Genomic DNA, 24,579 nt, shown 5'->3' on the forward strand with positions numbered 1-24,579 from the left:
ATGCCTGAATCTTAAACTCATCCTAGAATGCATAAGAAGTTGACGCGAGCACTCTCCGACGGCCAAGCCCTGCAAACGGCTTGATTTAGGGAAGAAGGAATTTTTAGCTTTGAAGAAACAGCAGATGCGGCCACTGCCTTCCCATTGACTGCTGCGGCAGGAGGCAAGCAGAATGGCTGGAAGTGGTTCAGTTCTTTATTTTGTCTTCGTGTGATCACGAAGATCATGGTGCCGCGCTCATTGATTGGCAACCGGGACAAGGCACTTGCGTTAATGCAGCAGGCGAAGCGGAACTTGGGTTTAGTGTATCTGTGGCGGTAATTGAAAGCAGAGTCTCTAGCGCGGGCAAGTCTGTAACTTATCTGGAGAGAGCTCGCGAGGTGAATAAAAGTGAGTTGTTGGAGATGGTGGCTAAAAGGGTAAGTCGAGGCTATCACTAGTAGCAAGTATGCAATGTCGGTCCTCTTCCCCGCAAATTCCCCCGCGAGATCCGGGCATTGCTGTCATCGTCCTCTTCTTCTAATTCTTTCAGGAACCAGCGTCATTTCCTGGGGATATAGGTATAAGCCAAAGGCTCTTGAAAATGGTGACGAAAACAGTCAAACTTGTGAAAATAGTGACGTAAACAAACCGCCAAATGAGAAAGAGAATCTTTTTATTAAAAGTACGAGAACAGAAAGGATATTGACAGCTGATGGCCAGAGAGATTCTTCATTTCCCCATCTCATCTTGTCAAGCTGCTGAACAGAGGTCAAAAAGCGAGGGTAATGTTTACTGAACAACATTAAACTTCTGTAACATATCTGTGGGTGCTTTAGCGAAGTTGGTGTAATTACACGGTGGCCTCTGACAAGACTAAAAGTGCTGTGCATTTAATATCAGTTTTCTCACACTAACGCTTGTCTTGGGTTGACTCCTAAATGTTCGAGCAACCCTCTACTGTAGATATAAGTGAAGTGCGATAAGAGAAAGAAGATATTCGCCACCAGAGATATCTGCAGAGCTGCGATGAGTTTCATAGAACACAGAAGCTGCTGGAGAAGTTGAACGTAACGAGCAACACTGAGAGAAAAGGTTAGCCTCCAATCCAACGCCGCACAAATAGAACGGTCACAATGGCCACGTTTCAGTCTCGCTCAATTTGTTCAAGAAGAGGGGAGAGGAGAGGAGAAGAGAGAAGAAAGCTGGAGGAGAAAAAAATAGAAAGTGATCTGCCACTTAAGCAAGAGTTGAGAGGGGGCGAGCGCAGAAGAGAGGGAAGGAATACCTAGCAAGAACAGCCAAATTCATCGATTCAAGGACGTGTACAACCCGATTCTGTTATATAAGATAGAGACTTATTTTCTTTAACAAACAGTGAGAAAGCATAGAGAAACGTGATATCTGATGGGCAGAGGATTCTGGCAAGAGGCGATGGAGGAGAGAGAAGCTAACTACCACAGCTCATTCCATCACCGCAGAACAGTGGCAGGACTTAGAGTACTCCTAAAGACAGATCTGCGAGGCCTCTTAGGACATCTTTGCTCATATATAGGAGTAGTCTAATTGGGCGCCAAGCATAGGGAGGCCGAAGTATGCACTCCGTACATCGAAGACCACGTGGAAGGGGAATGATGAGGAGTTGCTCTCACAATTGACAGCGGCTCCACAGCCGACTTTATCAATGCTTGATTGGTGGCAGAAGAACAGAGTCCTCAAATATTGCTTCCAGAACCGGGCGTGGTCTAACTAGCAAATGGTGAGCTCACGCGTGTGGATAGAGGCGTGTATGCTCGAGTGGTAGTAGGAGAAAGCCTAGCTAGCTACAGTTAAGGCGTACCTGTTGAGAGGACAACAAGATTGGAAAATACTCCTCGGACACACGCCCCCTAGTCGCCCGCAGAGCCTTCACTTCCAGAGCACCAAGATTTAGAGCCTCAGAATCAACGCTCAAGGCAATAAAGGTGTCTGGACCGAGAATTGAGATTGAGACTTATCGGATGTCAAATATATGTCGGGCTCTGGTAATGTCGGCGGCTTACAAAAAGATGGCGGAACAGACTTGACCTGATGGAGCGATGTATACCTGGAAGCTTTCTACCAACTGCTGCAGGTCTTCTTGGGTGCCAACGTAGTAAGATATGGCTTTCATGCCTACCAAATCGGTACTGATGACTCCAGATCATGGCCGTGACGGTGTTGAGAAGACTAGCGGGTTGAGTGCGTTGTTTCAGTCTTTGCAGTAAGTGACTGACTTGGTACGGGGCTCTGGCGCTGATGGATAGGTTCGGCTGGCAGCAGGAGGGCGCTGCGGTAGGAATAGTGATAATTGCGGTGGCATCGAGCGGCATTACATCTGAGGTGCCAAGCAGGTGAAGTTGATGCTTGGTGACATTATGCTTCATGCAACTGTCTCAGCCCCTTGTGAGGCGCAAACATTCCCGTATAGAATTTGGCGAATGAGCCTTGGAATGTGAGCAAAGGGCATTCTTTCGCTGTTGTGCTGTTGCACCTAGATGGTGTCTCTGAGATATACAGGAGAATGCGACCAAGTCGTGTTACTGGCGAGTATCTTTTTGGCTAAACCAACGTAAACTTTGCTTTTCTATTTCCAGCCAAGGTGCTAGCGGAATATCGTGTCGAAAACGTAGTTCTCAATGCGTGCCTCTCTGCATACAGCCGAACGAGGTCAGCGACGAGTCTAACCCATATCTTCCTTCAGCACAACATTATCAGCGTCTTCTGTACAACCAGGTTGCTCCACATCTTGTGAAGCGCCTTATAGGGAAAGAATAAAACGTCCACAAGAAAGGACAATGGCTCCAGTACGTATAGTTAGTTAGCAAGTTCGAAATGCTCTCTTTTCTTTTCGTCCTCCATGATTATCGGACTGATATCGTCCTCCCTTTTGCATTCTTTCTGGAATTCCGCCAGTTCTTGATTCATATCAGGCTGTATTAGAACCATTCTTTCCAGAGTGGTAGCGGCTCCACGATCGGAAGGGGGGTCTGGCTCCTCTGTCGTGGCATGGTGACATTCATGTGTTTGACGAATATAATAGAATTGTTCCTGGTCGCGCGCTCTGTTTAATAGCTTTTTCTTAACACGCTGATAACAGCGAATGAAGTGATGATGAAGAGAGTATATTCAAACTGATTTAAAATTAGTGTTGTGTGTATTCTTAGTTGTTGTCGTGACTTACGTTTCCCCTGGAGGCCCGACCAAGCTTTGAATGTGCTCATGGTAGGTTGAAAATTGCCGGATTCTAATGTATGGTGCACTTTCTCGCTGGTTGTATTGGCCGTAGGAATTTGGAACCAACCTGGCACATTCCCTCATCCCAACACACATTCTCCTATGCCGGCAACCTGCCGCGGTCCCCACTCCCCAGATGCATTCATCCGAATGGTAGTGCGTCATGCTCTATGATGAAGGCTATAACGCCATAGAGCTTCGTAGATAGATTGCACCTTGTCCCTTTCTACATCAACTGGCTAACTGGATACCATGATGGACTACTCGCTCGCCCAGCAGCTAGCCATCAAGCACAACCAAGCCTAATATACTGAAGCTATCCCCCCACCTGCATTCTCAACGCTACAGGAAAATCCATCTGCAAGGCCCCTTGCCAGTATTGGAGTGCTTGGCGAGAGCCAGCGCCGCACCAGCCTGCGGCACAATCTTGGCGGCAATGGGGGCTTGATACTCAATATAGTGTAGGCGTGTGAGGTTAGATGCGTGAGCGAATCTGCTAGAATGAGAATTATCGGATCCAGCTACATAGATGCAGAGATTTTCAGCCGTTCGCCCAGCAGCACTTTCATCACAGATAGTCAATACAAATGTCGTTGGAGGTATCTTGTAGGAGGTCTGCTAGGGCCGTTGGAGCCTTTCAATCGCGATGTGCGTACTAGACCCCCTTCAAATCCAAAGCTATTAACGCTGAGACAGCTCATGGCCTTCTTAAAGACGAGCATCACACAGTCTAGTTGCCCCCGTTTCCTCTTTTTCGGTATTGGAAGCCCCCCTCTCCCCTTGCCACTGCAGAAGGCCTGCAAATCGCGTCGACGAGTTCGTGGTTCAGATGTACATAGTTAGGAACTCTGGGAAGCTATAGTGTCATAGACATCAGCAATTCTTAAGCAATTCTGTGTCGGCCAAGCCGACGCCACTAGAGCCAGGAGCCAACAATTTTACACGGAAAAAGACTGTCGCAATGCTGCGGACATTGTTGCATAGGCGACGAAGTGTTTCCGTGTGGCACGAGGAGCAGGATTCACCATATCGGTAAAACAAATAAACCATTGAACTCTATCAACACAGCACCACAACCCAGAAATAACATTCCTAAAAACAGGCTCAAGTGGCAATCATATAGGGTTCTGTGTGTTCCACATCAAAGACGATAAATGGGAACCTCCACAGATACCGCAAACAAAATACAACCAATCGTGTCCATCAATAGACAACTAAGCAAAACAGAAATCCAGCACAAACCGAGGAAACTAGAAGGTGCATGTCGATTGTGGACGTGCAAAAACGGAGAATGTTGACATCCTTCAACAAGCATCGATTTGTCACCAGATACACCAAATCAAAAGGTTGCTCGGCTCGGATCTATCACTGTAGACAACGCCACAGGTGGCTATTAAGTGCGAGAAAAGAAGAAGATACTGTTTTGCCGTACGGGGGCTGTCTGCTGTCGCCAGTGATCCCTTGAGGGCTGCCTGGTGCTGGCGGATGGGTTCGGTGGGCAATAGAAAGAATGATGGCTTCAGTAGCTAGTTGCCCCCCGCCGGCCAGCCAACCCACGTATGCACGGTCAGCCATTGTCACCGCAGCTCGACGATACGAGCTGCCAAGTGCCATAGATCTGGTGTGTACCTTGGCACGACCTCTTTGAAAGCGTCCCTGGTTGCTGAGCCAGTGGCGGTGGTTGGCCTTGGGGCCTTGGGGCGCGCGGGGGGTCAGGAAGGCTTTCCAAATCCTCGGCAATCTCGACCAAGGGGATAAGCTTGTCGATGTAGTCTTTGGCCACAAAGAAAACAACATGTCTTGAGTCTCGTCGAAAAAAGAGTCTCCAATATCGCGGTCATCAGGATAGCAGTCGTCTGCATTTGCCTGGGAGGGGGGCAAATTTTCCTTGTCATTCTTGGAAGGAGGATGGAGCTGCCCCCCTCCCACCGCTGGTGAATCATGATAAGTAGTCGAATTGACAGGCCTTGTGCCGGCGATGGCTCATCCAACTTTCCCATCAACTTTCGTTGTTTGGGTCTCGTCCAAACATGGTGGCAACGGGTAACAGGGGGCTAGGGCTCGATCTTAAACAGTAACAATAACGACAACAAGAAGACAGATAAGATGGAAAAGAAGAAGAAGAAAAGAAGCAAAGGAGGAAAAAGATAGAGAACAAGACACAAAGCCTAAGCGATGCCAAACCACCACTGTCGCGAACATGCTATTCTCTCTCTGACACGTCCAAATCCCTGGCCCAGTGCTCCACAACGTAGCTCCTCAAACTCCAATTTTCTATTCTCCAAGATCCGTTGCTCAATGTTTTCTGGTTGCGCACAATCACTCCCACGAAGACTTGATTTCGCAGAGCAACAGCTCAAGCTTAGCACCTTCACATCTCTCAGGAAGCAGCGGCTGGCTGTTTGATCCATATTTGGTTCCTTGAGGACCTTTCGTTTTCTATTGGCGGGTTTGGTTTGATCCAGTGCGTTCGCGTGTGGTTCTTTGAACGTACCAGTGAGCTTGTCGCAGATGGGTCGAAATGGTGTAGTCTGAACGATGCTGTGGTCTGCATCGAATAGATACCCCAGTGTGCCATACGATGCCTTGGCCTTGATCACCTCGCATGTGGCAAGACGGCCTTTGGTCCATGCTGCAGTCTCTGCCGCTCCCATTCTTCCTTCAAAAGCTTTTTTCGAAAGTCTCTTCCTCACTATGAAGAGCCTCTCGGGCTTCTTAAGCTCAAGCTAGCATTTCATCAGCTTTGTCAAGTTTGGTTGACGCCTTCACGGTGTCTTTTTCCTTATCAATGAGTTCCTTGCAGTGTCTGGTATTGACAGGAAATTCTGGAAGAGAGTGCGGTCTACCAAATCCCGCGATGGGTCTTTCTCTTTTGGCCGTGGCGAGGTGTTTGAGATGATTTGTGAACGCGTAGACACAAGTAAGAGATTATCTTTCTGTCCGATAGGACGCCCAGCTCAGTTGGATCTGTTTCGCCCGGTTGAAGAATCCCACTTCGGGTACGCTTAATGTGGTTGAAGTGCTGGTCATTTGCGTGGTGATCTGTGGTTGTAGTTCCCGCAGGTGCCCAAAGCAGTGTGATACTTGTCATTGTAGCTGGGGCGCGTGGGTCGAAGTTGAGGGTTGGAAGGATTGTGATTGTTCTTGGTTGCCAGTGGGTTCATCACCATTGCCTGGGAGAGGTGGAGCGTTCATTATTGTTGTCCGTGCCAGGGATGACGACGACGGTCCTAGACTAGGGTGATGGTGATGTTGGTGCTTGGTGCTTGGACTGTGTGTTTCCAGCGAGCTGTCTTTCAGGCTAATCGTACCAAAAAACTTTGGAAAGGCGGACAACATGCGTCCATGAAGCTTTCCAATGACGGGAAAGATCTAGTGGAGGTTTTTATTGTGAGACTTCCCCATAAGTCATGGACAAAACGAATGCAAGTCTCGCCTCAGCTTTTTTTTCCCTCAAGGGTTCCATTCTTTCGTCTCTTGTACTCTACTCTGCTGCACTTGGAAAGCAATCTCAAATGTCTGAGTGAGCGTGGTACAAGGAATCGCCCCGAGACACAGAAGGGCACCGAGAACCGAATCTGAGGCCCCAAGACTGAGTGGACAGATGGCTGTGTAGTTTGAGCTCGAATTTGAGTTTGAGTCTCTTGAGCCCGAGCTTCAGCATCTAGAACTTGGAGTTGAGCCTCTTGAGCTCGAGCCAGACAGAACTGCTGCTCTTTTCAAGGAGAATATATCAACGCCGCTGGCCATGAGTAGTGGAGGTATGCTCATCAGGCAAATATGAAGGAGTTACGTCACTTTTTGCCTTGTTGCTCGAATGCTTGTTGAAGAGGTCCACACCTTCAAGTACGAGGCATCATCGTTGGTGTGTGGTTGGTCGTGAGTGTGTATGGTCGAGAATGTGTATCAAAGGGAAGGTATATTTGAAAAGGATTATTATGCATCTAGGGGTTTCTGCTCTCTCTGTCTTCCATCTGGGCTTGTTTATGCAGCGCCCGTTGATACAGCGCCCTCCAACTTGTAGCCCTTAAACTGGCGTGCAGGAACTTTCCTGTCAAAGAGGAGGTCCAGCTCTTCAAAAGTGCGGCCCATAGTCTCAGGCACGCGAAAGTAAGACCAAATGAGGCAAAGAAGTGCAAGGCCGCCAAAGAAGAAGCCCAGCTTGCCCTGTAGATTGGCTTGTTCCGGGTTGATCATGTATGGGATGGCCACAGTCATGACTATGCCCAAGACGCCTTGAGCGGCAGTAGCAGCAGCGATAGTTTTTGAACGGACACGGGTGGCTGAACATTCTCCAAGCAAGACGAAACAGACAGGACCAATGGATATGTCGTAGAAAAAATTCCAAATGAGCATTAGTGACGATTCCGCCCAAATGGCACCAGAAGGCCGGCCGGGAATGCAATCGAGAATACCAATGACGAACTGGAGGATGACGAGCCACGCCAAGCCCGTGACAAAAAGTGTTCGTCGGCCGAATTTGAGCATAAGAACCCAAGAAACAAGAGTTCCAACAAATCCAACAGCTGCAAAAGTCTGGTAAGCAAGAGAAACGCTGCGTGTAATGCATCATAGTCATTACAAAGAGGTGATGACTTACCCAAAAAGCCGACGGACATGTCAAAAGCTTTGTCAGTAGCCAAGCCAGCCTGCTGGAAGAAGAACGTGCCGTAGTTGATGAGGTAGATGCCGCTGAGAACTTGCGTGCAGTAAACGCCCATTGAGATTTCAGTTCGGCGCCAGTTGTCGCCCTTGAAGATATCCAGATATGTGCTGCCGGCCTCAAGCTCTTGCTCCAGCCGGTCTGTTTCGACGATGAAGGCCAAGGTTGCCTGGACATTGACCTCGGGAGATGCCAGTCTTGTCAGAGACTTTGTAGCATCCTCTAGGCGGTTCTTGCGGACGAGCCACCAGGGGCTTTCAGGGATAAATGCAACGCCAGGAAGAATGACGAGAATCCAAAACCACTGGAGGAGAAAGGGAATTTTGTAGGCCCAGTGGTTGTTTAACTTGGAAGTGCCAGCGGTGACGCCATTTCCAAGAAGCTGGCCAATGACGAAACAAAGGTTGACAAAGGACGTGAGGTGGCCACGAAGTGCCGTGGGACAGACTTCAGAGGCATAGGCCGGAGCAATGACGACAAACATACCCAACACAAGGCCAGCCAGGAGCTCTCCGGCGAGAAGAACGCTTAGAGTTTTGGAAAAGAATTGAATGAAGACAATTCCAGCAGTGAGAATGACGCAGGCTGCAAAGGTGAGCTTCCGCCCAAAGTAGTCCATGGGATACGCCGCAAAAATGGCACCAACAACCTGGCCAACGGGGTTGCCCATGGATAGAGCAGTCTGCCAAGAAGCTTCAATTACCCACTGCATTAGGGCATTTGATTAGTATTGCTTCTGTAGATGTGCAACAAACGGGACGCAAATAGACCTACATCTCCTTTGTACAAGTGTCCGAAGTCGCGAGCGAATTGAGGCGTTGAGTAGAGGTTTCCGATAAGCTGAGGGTCAAAAGCCAGCATGATGACGCCGATGGATACAAAACCTGACCAAGCAATTGCCTTGGGATACAGTCTCAGCGCCTCAATGAAAGTGAGCTCGTGCTCGGCACGAATCGCCTCGATGGCTTCGGTAGCTCCATCATGCTTTAAATCGCGAATGGAGTCTCGAGCAGTCTCTTCTCGCTTGAGGTCGGTGGCCATTGCGGCGATGAATGATTGGACCAAGTGAAGTCGCTTCTTGTGAAGTCGGGTATCGGGTGAAAACGAAGAGAGGAAGAAGAAAGAAGAGGTTAGAAAAATGAAGAAAGAAAGAAAGAAAGAAAGGGCATCAAAGAGGTAAAACGGGTACGCTGACTATCTTGTCACAGACTGGGTTGGCACACCGATGATAAGAAGGGAGATGTGGGCCAAGAAGTGGTAATCAGCTTTGAACTGCCAAGACAGCAGCCTTCGTGGAGCACCGCAGACCAGGTCAAGAGAACGACGAGGATATATAGATAGGAAGGTGGTGAATGCAAAGGAGTGGAGTGTCATGGCTCATCAAGCCCTTTGCTCTGAAGGCCTGAAGGCCATGCTTGCGGTGCCTTTTGGCCCGATGTAACGAGATCAACACTAGCATTAGGGCGGGAGAGGCTTGTGGAGGACGAGCCTGCAATGCCACAGTACGGGAGTCGGTCCATCGGTATTGCTGTGGACGAGTCGTTATCAGCACGAATGAACCACTTGGCTGATCAGTCTGCAGGGAAGGGTCACATACCTTGCGTCTCCCCGCCCTAGTGGCTGCAGAAGGCAGGCTTGTCTGTTGGCGGTGCGAGACAGTGCATGGTTGACGAGGCTAAGGTTCCTAGTGTAGCACAACGCGCTGCAAGCACCCGTTAGCATTGTGAAAGTAGCATTGTTCCACCTATCAGGGGCTGCGAGCACGCTGACCGGGGGGCTCGCGCCGCCGAAGAGGCTAGAGAAGCTTAAAAACAAACAATTAAGCTCACCAATTGCAGAGATGTCTAAGCAAGCGGAGAGGCAACGTAATGCTGCAGCTGACCAGGGGCCAAGAGATGTGTGTGTGTGCCTGCTGCTATGCTGCCAGTAGACAGCTTCGAGCATGAAACGACACAGCTGTGATACGCCGAGTTGCGGAGGAGCCTGTTCTGAGCCAAACGATTAGCGCAGTGAAGATGGTGAGGGAAAGATGGAGGTGGTGGAGAACGAACAGAGGCGAAGATACGCACTGACTCAACTGTGGGCGTGCGGGGGTGGATAACTCCAGTCTCCTCAACGCCACAAGTGCTCCATGGACAAAAGAGATGCGAAGGGTGGGTGGTGGAGATCTGATAGTGAATATGGATGCATGAAGGAGAGAAGAGAGAAGAGAAGAAAAGAGAAGAAAGGATGAAAAGATGCAGAGATTGGACTGCAGTCCGAAGAAACACCCCGCCCCTGCTTCACTCGGACTTTGCTCCCTCTCTTGCCCAGGCAACCGCCCTGACCGTTTGTTTGTGACGTATCTGTCCAACATATCAGCAGATTTTCCAGGCACAATCGAGCGGCAAGAGCAGCAAACAGGCGAATCAGCTATTGGCGTCGTCAGGAATCTTTTGAGGCCATGCACGGAGGTTATTACGAACGGCAAGTATGCTCGGTCAACTGCCTTGGACTTTGCTTAGATTACCATCTAGCTGACCGCCATCCCCGCAATTTTGGATTCTAGATTCGCCAGTTCTTTTTCGCATGGCAGTCAGATACGAGGTGGTGATACGAATGGGCAGCAGGGTGGGGCCCCAGGCTCAGATTCGTGTCAACGTTGCATCTCTGAATTCGCCAGATGTGGCGATTGCCTTTATACCAGGAACCGTGAGATGCTCCACTGTGAAGATGTAGGACAAAGGAGTGTTTATGATACATTACAACAATATAGCGGAGGAGAAGAATTGATCATGTTGCTATCACATCCATTGGCATTGAATTATACCTGTCTTGACGTGATTGATCCATTGTGCTAGGGTTGCCTATACAGTAGCTACGCAAGCAGCCGAGAGATGGCGTTGTCAATTCAAGCTTTGTGACCTTTCCTGGTCCTGGGGTAGCTAGTACCTACGTTGTGCTAGTAGTCGCTTGTCGGTTGTCGCCAGCCGAGCTCCGATCGTGATAGATTAATCTGGTGGCGCGGAGATATGCACGAGGTAGCTGTAACGAGAAGCTTATATTGTAGCATTGAGCGGGCGATCTGGTTGACACTCCGTTCTAGTGGTACAAATGCTGAAAAGGAATTTCGATGGTGTCAAATATCGGAGATTTTGATGTTTCTACCAGTACCTTGCCGGGTAGCTGTTGATTAAGTTTTCGCTGGCAGAAGTGGTAAATCTCCGTTCGCGAAATGGTTTCACAGGTTTGACAAGGAGTTTTCGCAATTAAAAAGCTTGGGTGTATGGAATATTAAAAAAATGACTCGCTAACAAGTGGTGTTGGTATACACGACAGAGCATCCGTGTAGCGTGATTGAGCTTCATGCACGTTCCTGGCTAAACGGATGTGTATCAAAGACAAGATACAGAAACAGTGATTTTCGCTGAAACTTATTTTCCAGCATGAATCTAAGATACAACTTCACGTGAAATCTTTCGGCGATTGACGTTTCATCACTCACTTGTCCGTGCTCTCGCTCGCAATTATAATCTGGACTGCCCTCTGCTAGCCAAAATCGGAGCAATTTCCTCCGCCACAGCCAAAAGCTTCTCATCCTCAAATCTCTGCCCAATCAGCTGCACTGCCAGCGGCAAACCGTGGAACTTTTCAGCGTCGTAAAGCTTTTGAATCGAGGCATCTAGCTCACTGAGGTAATTTTTAGGTGGTACAACCGCAGTATCAACCTTCTTGTCAACCACTTCATTTAAGGGTATCGAAATGCTTGACCAATCGAGCATGTTGAAAATACTCGTCAGACCAAGCCAGATAAACTTGTCAAAGGGCAGCGCTGTGTGAGGCGCAGTGACAAATAAAATAGCGTCTAGTTGTTTACCGCCATCGACATTCCACATTCTCTTCATTTGCATTGCTAGGCGGGCGACTTGATAGTTCATCTCATGTAGATACTCGATGGAGAACTCCGGCGGTGCCGATTTTGGGGTGATCAACCCCGTTGCTTTAACAATCTCAGTGTGTGGCTCCGATTCCAAAAGTTTGCGCATATAAGATAGATCCAATACTTCGGCTAGCTGTTGTGCTAACCGCGATGCTTTCTGAAATGGCGGCGGAGAGAGCTCGACTATTTCATAACCGGCTCTTTTGAGTCTATCGCAAGCGAGACGTAGGCCCCTTGCAACCGGCGGATGAAAATGCAAATCGTCTGCCTTGAGCCACACGCCGATTCGGGGCTTGCTGGGACACGAAAGTCCCACCCATGGATGTGGATATATAAAGGGGCTGCCATCCCATGGTTTTGCGTCCGACATCACCTTGGCCGCTAATCTTGTGTCTCTCACCGATCTCGCCAGGAAGCCACTCACCATGGGCGAAACAAGAGAAGTTATGCCAAAGATGCCTTTTCCAATGATTCTCTGACCGTCAATCGGTACCCGGTAAGCACTGGGTTTGTATCCAACAACGCCGCACATGGCGGCCGGTATCCGAATGCTTCCGCCTCCATCCGATCCCAGCCCGAGAGCAGAGCCCCCCATAGCGATCAACGCACCTTCGCCACCAGAAGATCCTCCAGCCGTAAGTTCAGCATTGTATGGATTGATGGTGCGTCCAAATACAATCGAGTCCGTGTCTGCAGTAAGCACAGTCTGTGGAACGGTTGTTTTGGCGATGATGACGCAGCCAGCGTCGAGAAGAATCTGTACTGCCTGGCTTGTCGTTCTAGCCGGTCGGAAACACAGGCTTGCCGTACCGATGGAACTGTCGTAGCCCTTGATGTGAAACATATCTTTTACGCTGATTGGCAGGCCATGGAGAGGCCCAACAGGCTGCTTTCCCCGTTTTTCGTACTCGGCATCCAGCCATTTTGCTCGATCGATGGCTTCTGAAAACATGATTTCCGTGAGACAATTCGTCAGTTGCTGGGCGACGGCAGCTCTTTTGCAGAATGCCCGAACGACATCTTCAACAGTAACTTTTCCAGAGTATAGTTGGGAGAGCAAGTCGGTAGCATCATGAGTCGGATCAGTGAGGGCCAGATCACGTTCTGTGAGGATTCCGCATCGAGCAAGATAGTCTATCGGTCTGCCGATCTCAGACGTAAGAGATATTCGCCATTCAGCAGGTATTTTGGAGTCTCGTTCAGCGCGCTTTCGGTGAGCAATATCTTGCCAGGCAGCTTGTGACATGATGAAAGTAGGATATTTCTCCCTTATTCGTTATTTGTGTCTTTGAAAATCGCCGTAATGAAATTAAGGAATCGAAAATCGATGATGGTTTCTAGGGCGGAATCATGCCGAGGGTGAGATTATGGGCGCGCCGTGGATAGTAATCGCTGTAGTGTCTAAAACGCCGTCAGCATCGGCGTTTAGTGATGTTGGAGCATATACCTTTCATCGGCGTTAATATCAAAATATGTAAATGGTTTACCATGAATTGCGGCATACCTTATTTCCTTCATCTTGCTTAGCCAGCTATGGTCTCTTGAAATACTAATAATTAGCAGATTGCGTCGCGCCACGTCGTCAATGTCGACAATTTGTGCCTCTTGTGCTATTCCGACGCGCAAAATGCGACCAAGAGAAGCAACATAATCTCGGAAACGAAGGGGGAAGAAAGAGCTCGCAGGGAGGAATAATGCACAGTTGCCTACTTGGCCACTTGAAAGAGACACATGTTCAGCTCTTGAACATGGTATTTATATGGCGTAGTATTATTCCACTTCCAAAGGAAGAGAAAACACGATTTGAACGGGCGGATGGTTGGCAAAGCCAGACACACATACACTCACCAGGAAAAAAAGAAGGAAAGAAAGAGAATGCATATTCGAATGAGGCTACACGACAACAAGGTTCTGAATAACGCAATGGTTGACCTCTGCTCAAAGTCGGGCAAGCGGGATGAAGCGACCAATATCGTTCGGCTGCTCTATAGTTATCGTTCGGCAATGTGTGAATGGCCAACGAAAACGTCGCATACTTTTCGATCTTCCTCCACAAGAACTCATATATTCACTCTGGCACCCAAATACACATTGCAGTATTAGATACCTCACCCTTCTTCCACCAGCTATCCATTGGTGATAAGTACAGAGTCTAATTACATTCTTGATAAGCCTGCCTATATTTATCTGGATATTTCCTCAGTTATTCGAACAACTTTGACTTCTTGTATTCTCTTGCTTCGTGGCAATCGACTTCTAATTAGCTGCGGTCGGACCAGCATCAGCACCACCAACGGCGAAACAATAATGGCGACGGCGACGACGACGATGATGAAGATGATAATGACGATGACCATGATGGCCTGGATGGCCCCTGAGTCACAGACTAACTGCTCCGTCAACAACAGGCCACAGATTGCCTCCACACCATAATCGACGCACCTGCGGCGGTGTGACTGCTGCTGAAGAAACCGCCCGCCGCCCTCGTCCCGATCTCCGGCCCTGGGAGAAAAGCGAGACTTTGGTGTTGTGTTCTGGCTGCTGTGCCGCCGCCTCTGACATTATTTCTTAGACTAGGCTTTGGGCTATCGCCTGAGTATCCTTAACCGCTTTCGCTCTCAATGGGATGTGATGGATACCTCAATTTCCTAGGCGTAGACCTGTTTCTGTTTGATGGGGATGCGATGGATACCTCAATTTCCTAGGCGTAGACCTGTTTCCGTTTGATGGCCTCTGAAGATGGCCTCTGAAGATGGCCCTTCCACCCCTAGAAAGCTGGGGAAAAAGTAAAACTAAAGAGACTTTTTCGCCGTTTGCAAGGGGATGCCGGAAGGGCACCTTCTGTTTCTATGATTTTATGCCCAAGCCCCTTCAAGAAGTTTCAGTTAATTCTCTGCCTCTTTTCTGCGCTCTTTTGTGACCAAGTGTTTGTTGCGAGAGAGCCCTCTGATCTCAGGCTACTAGTGCATCTCCCGGCTGTTGCATTGTTCTTGGAAAAAGTCGATTCCGGTAGTCGTTCCCATTTCTTTGAGATGTCCATGTCGTAGAGACCGCGTGTGGGGATCTGGTCGTCCTCTTGGTTCCGAGATTGTCCCATGATAATTCTTCTTGTCCTCCATTCTCTAAGCCGCAGCAGCAGCCAGTGCAAAAGCAGAATGACAAGAAAGAAACAATAGAGGCTCTCATGGTAGAGTGTAGAGTCATCTGATACGGCGGCTGTTAATCTTGATTAAAGGTGAATTGCCAATGAAGCATGCGGCGTGTAAATGAAAGCGCAATTGTGCCTTTTGTTTCACTTTTGCCTCACAGACATCTCGGGTTTTCCCCATGCCCTTAACTCTAACTCAACCTGCAGCCTCTGTCGGTAGGAATTGGAACTTGACAATTACTTGATTATTGTAGGGTCCGTTTCGGAAGTTGGTTGGTCGCTGTTTAACTACCCCAATTAGCTTTGCAATGTCAACTCAATTACGAGGTCAATTCACCTGAGTAAAGAATAGTGTGGTAAATAGTATTATTGATATGTTATCCGTGGTTAATTGTAGATCTCACAGCAGGAAATAACTGCCAGGTTCTATTGCTGTTGAGCAATCTGGTTGAATTGGCTGAAGCTGACACTGAATAGGCCAAGTTAACTGAATCTCATCCTCGAAGCTTTGTTTGTTTCGCGAATTTCTGAGCGTTGATCATATTCTGACTATGGTCATTATAGAGAGACGAAAAGAGGAAAAACATGGATGTTGATGCAGGTGATGAGATTGCCCGCCTAATTCTTTCTATTTGGTGGTCTGTGCTGGTGATAATACCCGCTATGGCTCCCTAAGTGGTAGGTGCTAGCAGCCCGCTGTAGCTTCCTGTCAGGCACCTGTAACTGCACTAAATAGAGCCGCAAACCGTACACTTGTTTCAACCGCACCTTCACTTTTTGTCCACATGTACATGCTCTTTACGTTCGAATATATTCTCTTCTGGATCAAGGTTGAGCATATCCTCCAGGCCAGTGCACCGCTTTGGGCCAAGAGAGTAAAATACGTGTAGTTATAAACATCATTCACACAATAGTAGCAATAGGTTCGCTGGATGCTGTTCCTGCCTGCGCTGCTTGGTACTAACCCTTTGTTTGGGAGTATTTCATTCACCGTCTTGATCATAACAACGAACAGCTAAGTTGGCTGGTAGTGCAAGCGGCTAAGTTCTGTGGCGACAAATGTTGTCCTCTATTTGCTCGAAATCCAATAGATAATGTGCCTGCACAATACTCATAGAGCGCGAGCCACTTTTCGTATAAAAAAACAAAATAACAACGTGTATAGTAAGCTCAATCTATTATATAGCAGACAGGTAGTAACAAACTGTCAATTGTCCATTACCATCGATGTCTCGACATCAACAATTTCTTCAAAAAAATCTCCCGAAATCCCCTTGAGCAGTCTATCTACAACCTTGCAACCCGTCCTCCAAGCAGAGATCCATACATTAGAAGCGTCTTGAACTTCAAATTCATTATAGAGTGTGTTCAAGATGAAACATGAATAACACACGGCAACCAAAGCCAGTGCGGTTGAGAGAAAGAGGGCAAAATTGACGACGAGTAGAGCATATGTGTGGAAGCCTTTGGAATGGAGCGATTTGGGGCTTGCCTTTGCTCGTATCCCCGTGTTGCTCTTGCAGTATGGTCTAAATCGTCAGGGGAGCTTGATCTGCTTCTGCGCCTTGGCCTTGGCCTCGTAGCCACCAGCCTCGACAATCTGAGAGTGGTTGACGCAGCCAGCACTGTTCGAGGCAAGCAGGTTGGGGGACCTTGGATAGCAATGGAGATGAGGTCTTTGTTGAGCGTGTTGCGGGTGATGGGGGCAACAGCGAACTCAGATTCATCAGCAGTCTGAGGAGACAGGTCGTAGGCCACGAGGCAAGCAATGTGAGAAGAGGTCATGGAAGTGCCAGAGATGGTGGTGACGGCATATTTGAAGCTGATCCAAGTGGACTGGATGCTCAAGCCGGGGGCGAAGATCTCAGTGCGCTTTCCGTTCTTGACATAAACCGCCTCGGTCTTGGTAGAAATGTTTATTTTACGCCTTCTCTTCCAGATCTTCCTTCAAGCTGTCCATCGGGCCGTTTCAAGTAAACTGACGGCGGAGGTGGGGTTATGCCTCTGAGAGCGCCTTCAAGTGCCATGCAACCCTTCTGTCTGACAGATATAGTAGATATAGTAGATATAGTAGATGTAGTAGATGTAGTGACTGTAATCAAGAATTCGACCATCATGAGGCAAATTTGGGTTATGCTGCAAGATTCCTGGGACGATATACCGATAGGTTGTATCTCGAAGCTTTCCTTGGTCCGCATCATCCCCCATTTCTTGGCAAGACCAAATGCATAGCAAAGGTTGACCAAGTTTAGTTCACTCTTTAGTGCCATGAAAGCCAAACTTTGTATACACACATTCGATGAGAATGGTGAAGATCTCATGGTCAACATCAAGGATCGATCAGCCCTGCGGAGGCGGTTCGAAGACAGTAAGTGCAGACTGGAATTAGCTTTCGGATAGAATATGCATCGGTAGTCTAAATTCTTTGCCTCCAACACGAAGCCGAAGATGTTCGCTGTATGGGGCACGATGTCTTGCTTCAAACGACAAGACGTGCTGTTGGAGTAGATCTTGGAGTATATCGTGGAGGCAACACGCTTGTGCTGGCTGCGATTTTGGTGGCCTTGTAACCATGCAGGCTGATAAGAACGGCCGACTTTTCCATAATTGTAAGTTTTGGCGGCAATTGTTGCAAATTGGTCTCTTCAGCATGGTTTAAATAAGCCACTGCTAAGGCATAAACGTAAGGCGTGTGAGGGATAATGGCCGCTGGTACTGTCACAGTACGACATCGGAAGTAGTTGAAGGCCAGAATGTCTGGTTCTCTCGAGATATATTTGGTGCTGACAAACGGAGAGCTCCTTTGCAGATTCTTGTAGGGCGGTTGACCAGCTGAGGCCTCTAGTAGACCCCCCACCGGCCAGCCAACCTCCATTATACTCCGTATCGATGTCTTTGTGATGCTGACAAACAGAGCGCTCGAGTACTTTGCAGGCTGTTGTAAGGCCTCAGCTCGGCTATATGCCGTCTTTCAACTTCGCACTAGGTTCTTGGAGGGCGCTCTGCAGCCAGCTTGGTTGGCCAGCGAAGCAATTGCCAGTCCCTGAAGCATGGGTATTGGAAGGGGTCTGCCAGTTGTATCCTGTTGTCCTCCAAGCACCTGAGACTCGGGCATGTCTTGAATATATTGTTGTAACTCATAGAAACTTCCTGGGACCGGAAAGTATCGTTGAATGAGGGCAGATGTACGCCTACCGCAGGATCGTTCGGTGCCGCGGCTGACCAGCTGGGGCCTCAAGAAGACCCTCCGCCAGCCAGCCAACCCCGAATGGAGCAGGCTTCGAGATACGCACAAGCGGCGGCCGGGTTCTGGGCACCAGGCTTGCCCAGTGCGATGTTGCTGCTGCCCGTCTTTTGCGACCCCCCGTTATGCTGAATGTTGGCCGGCCAGCTGGGCCTCAAGTAGACCCCGGCCAGCCGGCCAACCCCCGGTGTACTGCGTATCGATGACTGACACCAGCTTTTTGGAGGGAGTAGACCAAGTCCAAGCGACAAAAGATGATAAGTCATTGACAAAGGTGGCTGACCAACTGGGGCCTCAAGCAGACCCCCTGCCAGCCAGCCACCCCCCAATATACTGCGTATCGATTGCCCAGGTCATTATATCTCCTGCATCTCCTATCTCCCCGCTATCATCCTCATGTGCTTTATCATGTACCGTTCGCCGCCACTTCCTCTGGGTGCTCGAAAGTTCTGGGGGTTGGTCATTGCAATGTCCCCACTATTTCGCATCATATGCAATGCACTTGGAGATACAATCGTCCCCGTCGATTCCTTGTAACAGGATGCCTTGTTTGAGCCTCAGGGTCTTGCGGTGTGAAAGGTCGGTTGTGCTAACAAGCAGCCGTGAACCAATGGTGGCTTCAGCTGTCTTTAACGTCGGCTACTTGGAGGCAATATCGGCCCAAGGGTGGCCGACCAGCTGGAGCCTCAATTAGACCCCCCGCCAGCCAGCCAACCCCCATAACGAGTGCTAAACGCGGAGAAGGTGAGAGTCTTTGCATTGCTCCCGGCGAGACTGGACGTCTAGTAGAGGGGTAAGGGCTTGTAGCAGCCGCGAATAGACTTTGAAAGTCGGGTGAGAATTCGGGGTGCAATATCGGAAGATTCACAGTAAATGACGATGGCTGAGTGACGGTGAACTGTAAGAATAAGATATTGGTTCCTGGGGCAACGGTTGCTGCGAACAGAGTTTGCGGTAGCTGGTTGTTCTCTACTTGACATGGTTAATACGATCTCTCTCTGATTGAAAGGGAATTGAAGAGGGAGAAGCCACTCGAGTTACATGGAATCCAATCACAGTCCAGACTAAAGGAAGTACTCGTGACTCACGTGGGCAGCATAGGTCAATGTAAAGAAACTTACCATGAAACTTGCATCTTTAACGGCTCGCATTGAACCAGCAGTTAGTGCAACTTCCACACGTCTGAATGACCGGCTCGGTATTGACCCGGCCGTTGAAGTCTTAGCCATAAACTATGCAAATTATGCCGACTGAGGATTGGGTGTTGTTGCATTTTTGACCGTAGCCAGTAATGATCCAGCCTTCTCTGTGATACCAGGTGTGGCAAGAATACCGGTTGAAATGTTTCTTGTGACTCTGGCGCTGGCATCGTGGCGTAGATTGCTACTGCGGCTCCCTCACGATTGCGGAGATTACAGCACGGGCAGAATCGTCTTGTCTTTTGGTCTTGTTGTTTTGAATTTGAACCTCCCCGCAACTCTTCGCCTACTTGATGGGCGGGAGTTTCAAAGGAGGTATTGGGTTTGTGTATCTCTGCTCTCAGTTAGTAGACTCTTCTGTCTCTGTCTCCAATGGATGGTTGGCACTTGTCTTACCATATCGGTAATTTCTCTGGGCTTCCATCCGTGATATCTGGCGTAGCATTCTCCAATGGACTATGTCTTGTGACTGTCGCTGGCATCGTGGCATGGATTGCTACTGCCGCTGCTGCCACCACCTGTTCCGTGGTAGGTCCCCCTGACCTTCCTGTGTAAAATTGCGGTTCGAGTTGACAGCCGCTGCATGTGACAGTTAGTCAGTGCCATTAGCCGTAGTGTCGCTCACAAATGAAGCTTACCCAGCTTACCATTCACGAAGGCGCATGACATAAAGGCGCATGACACAAAGGCGCATGAAGAAGCCGTTGACACCCCTTGTCCTGGGAGTCGACGGCGGCAATAGCCTGGATGATGTGGTTGTCGTTGCGGGTGACGTTGAACTTGACCTGAATTCTGAGCAAGCTGGCCGGCTCGGGCCTCTCGTAGACCCCTCACCGACCAGCCACAGTTTCCGTCCGTCTTCGTTCGCTGATACGTTTCAGCTTGAGAAATAGAGAATTTGGAATTTCTTGGGTCATTACTTACAGCACAGGGTGTCAGCTCGTTGTTGCTGGTCGTGACCGGCGCCGCTGATGAGGCCTAGGGTGCCCGCGGCTGGAATCTGCCATTTAGAAGCAGTATGGTCGCAAGGTTGAAACTTGAAGAAATTGACGCAAGGGCGCCACCGAACAAAAGAGAAAACGACTGGTTTGAGCGATCTCTTTCAGGTTTGGGCTGAAAAGATCCAAATAGCCAAGTCCGTAACGGTGTGTAGGGGGAAACAGGAGAAGGCAGAAGAAAGCAGAAGAAGAAAGCAACACAAAAAGAGCAGTCGCAGTGCATTCACGCGGCAGTGAATGCAAGAGCTCCATAGGTACCCACAAAAGGCACGTTTTCTCCGGAAAGTGAAGCCATAATGCACGTATGGCTGATGAATGTGTCTATTCAAATGATATCAATGGACATCTTCCAGCAGTATGGGCTCGCTCTTCAGCTGGGAAAGCAGTATCGTCTGCTGCGTTTTCTTCATCTAGAGCAGCTAGTTTGCGATTCTGGTTCATGTTGATCTGCCAATCGTAGCTACAAGATCCATGACCTTCACCTCAATATGGCCTCCATCTACGAGACGCGTCATATCGCCATAAGATATCCTTTTATACCTTTTTTTTTGTAGACTAGCATTCAAAAGTACAAGTGTTTCTGAAGCATACTTTATCCTCTACGAGATTGTGGTTTTATTGACGCTATCGAACAGTTATCTCTCCAGTTCTCCTCGCCCTGCACTCTTCCTAATATGTACAAGGGTAGACACTGTGCAATCAACGCTGGGTCCGTGCTCTAGATTACAAAGGATTCAATGTTTTTTTTTTCTTTGTTTTCTTCAGAAGCAGGGCCAGACAATTTCGTGGACCGAGGACTACACTGTCAGGAGCATAATCGGTACGGTCAAATCGCCTCAAACATATACCTTGGCCACACTGTCTAGAAGGGAATTAAATCAGGCCTTGTACTTGAATTTAACGGCCAATTTTGTTCATTTGATCTATTCTAGAGTTTCGCTCAGTAAAGAGTGGCTCGTGCTCATTCTGGCCCTGTTGGTGGCCGTGATTGGCCTGCTTCGATGCTACAGCGAACGGGGCTTCCGCCTGTAAATTAACAGACCTGTATTATTTCGGCAGCAATATGACAGCTGGGAGAGTCCCTCAGTTCAAGTTGACTAGAATTCGAACCAGTAATAGGATACTCATTCAGAAGTGCATTTCGTGACTCATTTTCATCAGTATGCTCTTTCTCAGCCGCACTTCCAGCTTACTGCCCACGCCCTCGGATACCAGGCTACAGCGGCTTCTTTTTCGCATTCTCATGGCTTCCAGTAGCGTAGATATCTATCCTAATATAAGATTCGGGTGCCATAAGTGATAGATTTGCAATACAGAAAAAATTAAATAGCTCTGTGAAATTACACCATCGCCTTTAGGCTCACGTAGTGACCCCCTGGACGGGTTTTGTTCCAGCTGAGATGTCAAAGCTGGACTTTGAGCACTGAGATACTAGATAGTGTTTCTTGATTGCAAATTGAGACTGTGAGATATGAATGTAAAAGACTTAAAATGACATGTACACCGCAAACATTAATGCATACAAAAATACCAATGGCATTTGCGCCAACCTGTATCCTGCATTTTCCGTTTCCGTTGCCTTTATCGATACATTGGTATACGCATTGGTTGCTGCAAAAGTAGCCAAAATGCTACTCAAATTCGACTGAGCATTCAAGTCTGTATAGTTCTTTGCGCGCCACGTGGCGGTCAGAGGATCTGCAAACATGAGATCCGATACATTGTAGCCCAGTCCCTGAATGGCCGTGATATTGAACGCATCCATCATGGCATGGTCCTCATGGATGGCGTTGTGGCAGTGGAACATGTACACGCCAACAAATGGAGCAAATGTGACAGCTATTGTAACTGTTTCTCTCGGGCCGAGGACAGCGACGTCTTTAAGAGCAACCTTTTCGTACGGCTCAACGGTGTCTCGTCCGCCTGAGCGAGATAGAATCTGGAAATCAACCAGGTGGATGTGAATCTATGAAGAAATATTAGCGAAGCGAAACTCTCGATGTTACAGTTTGGTATCATACTGGATGACTCCACCGAGGATTGTGATTCTCGAGCACCCATATCTCTGTGGCTCCGCTTTGAGGCGCCGCAAGCACTCTGTTATTGACGTCGGAGAAGGGCACGCCGTTAATCACCCACTCGTCATTTCTGCTCGACATTAGCTAAGACCAGATATGAAGTAGAGTCGAAGATTTACTGTTTATCAAACTTGAACTTTCGGTTGACAAGACTAGTTGGTGGAGCACCTATTGACACCAGAGATGAAAGGGGCGAGCTGTTGTTGACGTCGGAAGAAACAGTCGACCCCACATTGAACTGCATCACTTGATCGGTATTCGGAAAGTCAATAGAGTCAAAGATGTTTTTGCCATTCACGATAGTCACGTTGCGGTTCTCGTAGCTTGAAAAGTCAATAATAGCTTCCCATCTCTCCGCCATGGCTATCAGTAGGTTAGTAGTTGTTACAGGCGAACTCAAGAATCCAGAGTCTGATGCGACAACCTCAAGGGGCAAATGGTCCCCGCTGCCATTGTCCACAACAGTAATATTGAAGGTTCGGCTTAGAGATGAATTCAATATGCGAAACCGGTATTTTCGAGGTTCCACCGACAGGAACGGCCAAGGTTGGCCATTTACTTGGATGACATCGCCATAGGTACTTTCGGTTTCGTTAATCACTGAAATGAGGCTTCCAGTGGCGGTGTACTGCTTCGAATTGAGAGCAAGAGGGATGTCGTATTTATCTTGAGGAAGGCCAAGTTGCACCTCCACCTCAGGATCTTCGATGATGTAGAAGCCCGCCAAGCCACTGAACAAATTGACCGAGGTGATCATATTCGCGTGATCTCTTTCGTCTTAGAATCGCATCCCCGGGATGGGTGAAGAGGGCACGCACCGTGATACCAGAGAGTTCTAGCCGTGTTGGAGTTTGGATAGTAGTAATCTTTGTATTGGCCTGGTTGGATCAAGTCTTCCGCCCAGCCATCCCAGACTGCGCGGGAGTATGATCCATGAAGATGCAGTACGGCCGGTCGATCTATAGCGATGAATAACGTTAGACTGGACGTAACATGGCTCGAGGCGCGCAATTACCATTCTGATTCACAACGCGTATCACACTTTGCGTCCCGCGTCGTACCTTAAAGGTTGGCCCTGGAGATATCCCATTGTATCCAACGAGGCTCGTCTTGGCAAGATTCGGATATATCTGGGCCTGGAATGATGTGATGTTGAGTTGGAAGAAATCAATGGTAACGTTGCTTTCGGCATCTGTATATGAGCTAATTGAAACAAAAGAATGCAGTTAGATACGAGCGATGGCAGAACTAAATCTTGGCCTTCTCACACAGAGGACAGAGAAACTTACAGAGACGGAGTTATGACTGGCGGTATGGGAAGAGGAAATTGAAACATGTAATTGTAGGGTGGGGACAGTTTGCCCGACGAGCTCGACGGGTGACTTGATAGCACCCGTGTCAAGTCCGATGTCGCATGAGCGGTGCCAAGAAAGTCAAAGAAAAGCAAGAAAATGGACATAATTTTTGTCATTTTGAATTGGTTTAGAGTGGGTACCGGGTAGCACGCATTCAGAAGCAACGCTAGAAATGCACAGAAAATGAACGTTCAGAACAATGGTATTATTGACTTAATTACAGATCAAAACGCGAAAGTAGTTGACCTTTATTAATGACGCCACGAAATCGAGAAAAAATCACTTTTGTGCAGTCAAAAGTTGCATGGCGCGTCAACAGCGTAAGCTACCGGCCCTAGACGGCAGTCGAACTCGGCCGAGAGACTGGCTGTGCAACGCCCTGAAGGATATAACCTTACCAGGAAGCATATCAAATGCACATTAGTGGAAACCTGTACATAGCCTCGATTAGAGATATAAGGTCACTTGCCCTTACGCAATGTAGTAAAGTTGGTCTAGGCTCCCCTGACTGTTATCAAGGGTGGGTAGATTTACGCGTTCTCGGTACAATTTTATTTCACAAGGCACAGTTCCACTCAATTTGAAGATTACGAGAGAGAAGATAATTAATTTTTGGTCTATCGTATATGCCCATCCAATCTTTACTCTATTACGGCATGCAGGCAGCCGCTACGCAGCCACTCAGATGCTGCAAGAGAGATCTATGCATCTTCAAGTATCCAGACGTCGTCCATCGTCCAA

At 48.4% G+C, this 24,579-nt stretch overlaps 5 protein-coding genes across 5 annotated transcripts; all 5 read right to left on the bottom strand.

The window, feature by feature from the left end:
* Positions 1–7,218: 7,218 nt before the first annotated feature.
* TGAM01_v202178 (sugar porter family MFS transporter) lies at positions 7,219–8,938 on the bottom strand (the record flags this gene model as incomplete). The annotated part of the gene is made up of 3 exons (XM_018800397.2): positions 7,219–7,760; positions 7,835–8,603; positions 8,672–8,938. 3 exons carry the CDS (start codon positions 8,936–8,938, stop codon positions 7,219–7,221), a joined length of 1,578 nt encoding a protein of 525 aa, XP_018666539.2.
* Positions 8,939–11,403: 2,465 nt separating this feature from the next.
* On the bottom strand, positions 11,404–13,062 carry TGAM01_v202179 (hypothetical protein; the record flags this gene model as incomplete). Its single annotated transcript, XM_018800398.1, has 1 exon — positions 11,404–13,062. One exon carries the CDS (start codon positions 13,060–13,062, stop codon positions 11,404–11,406), a length of 1,659 nt encoding a protein of 552 aa, XP_018666540.1.
* A 3,439-nt stretch (positions 13,063–16,501) lies between these two features.
* Positions 16,502–17,285, bottom strand: TGAM01_v202180 (cerevisin; the record flags this gene model as incomplete). Its single annotated transcript, XM_018800399.1, has 3 exons — positions 16,502–16,616; positions 16,682–16,866; positions 17,259–17,285. 3 exons carry the CDS (start codon positions 17,283–17,285, stop codon positions 16,502–16,504), a joined length of 327 nt encoding a protein of 108 aa, XP_018666541.1.
* Positions 17,286–19,072: 1,787 nt separating this feature from the next.
* Positions 19,073–19,359, bottom strand: TGAM01_v202181 (hypothetical protein; the record flags this gene model as incomplete). The annotated part of the gene is made up of 2 exons (XM_024548940.1): positions 19,073–19,177; positions 19,330–19,359. 2 exons carry the CDS (start codon positions 19,357–19,359, stop codon positions 19,073–19,075), a joined length of 135 nt encoding a protein of 44 aa, XP_024406343.1.
* A 2,532-nt stretch (positions 19,360–21,891) lies between these two features.
* Positions 21,892–23,954, bottom strand: TGAM01_v202182 (bilirubin oxidase; the record flags this gene model as incomplete). Its single annotated transcript, XM_024548941.1, has 6 exons — positions 21,892–22,371; positions 22,427–22,553; positions 22,603–23,251; positions 23,302–23,442; positions 23,499–23,686; positions 23,773–23,954. The coding sequence occupies 6 exons, from the start codon at positions 23,952–23,954 to the stop codon at positions 21,892–21,894; spliced, it is 1,767 nt and encodes a 588-aa protein (XP_024406344.1).
* Between the last annotated feature and the right edge of the window lie 625 nt (positions 23,955–24,579).

This window comes from Trichoderma gamsii (assembly GCF_001481775.2).
Source record: "Trichoderma gamsii strain T6085 chromosome Unknown Scaffold_5.2, whole genome shotgun sequence".
Lineage (NCBI taxonomy): Eukaryota > Fungi > Ascomycota > Sordariomycetes > Hypocreales > Hypocreaceae > Trichoderma > Trichoderma gamsii.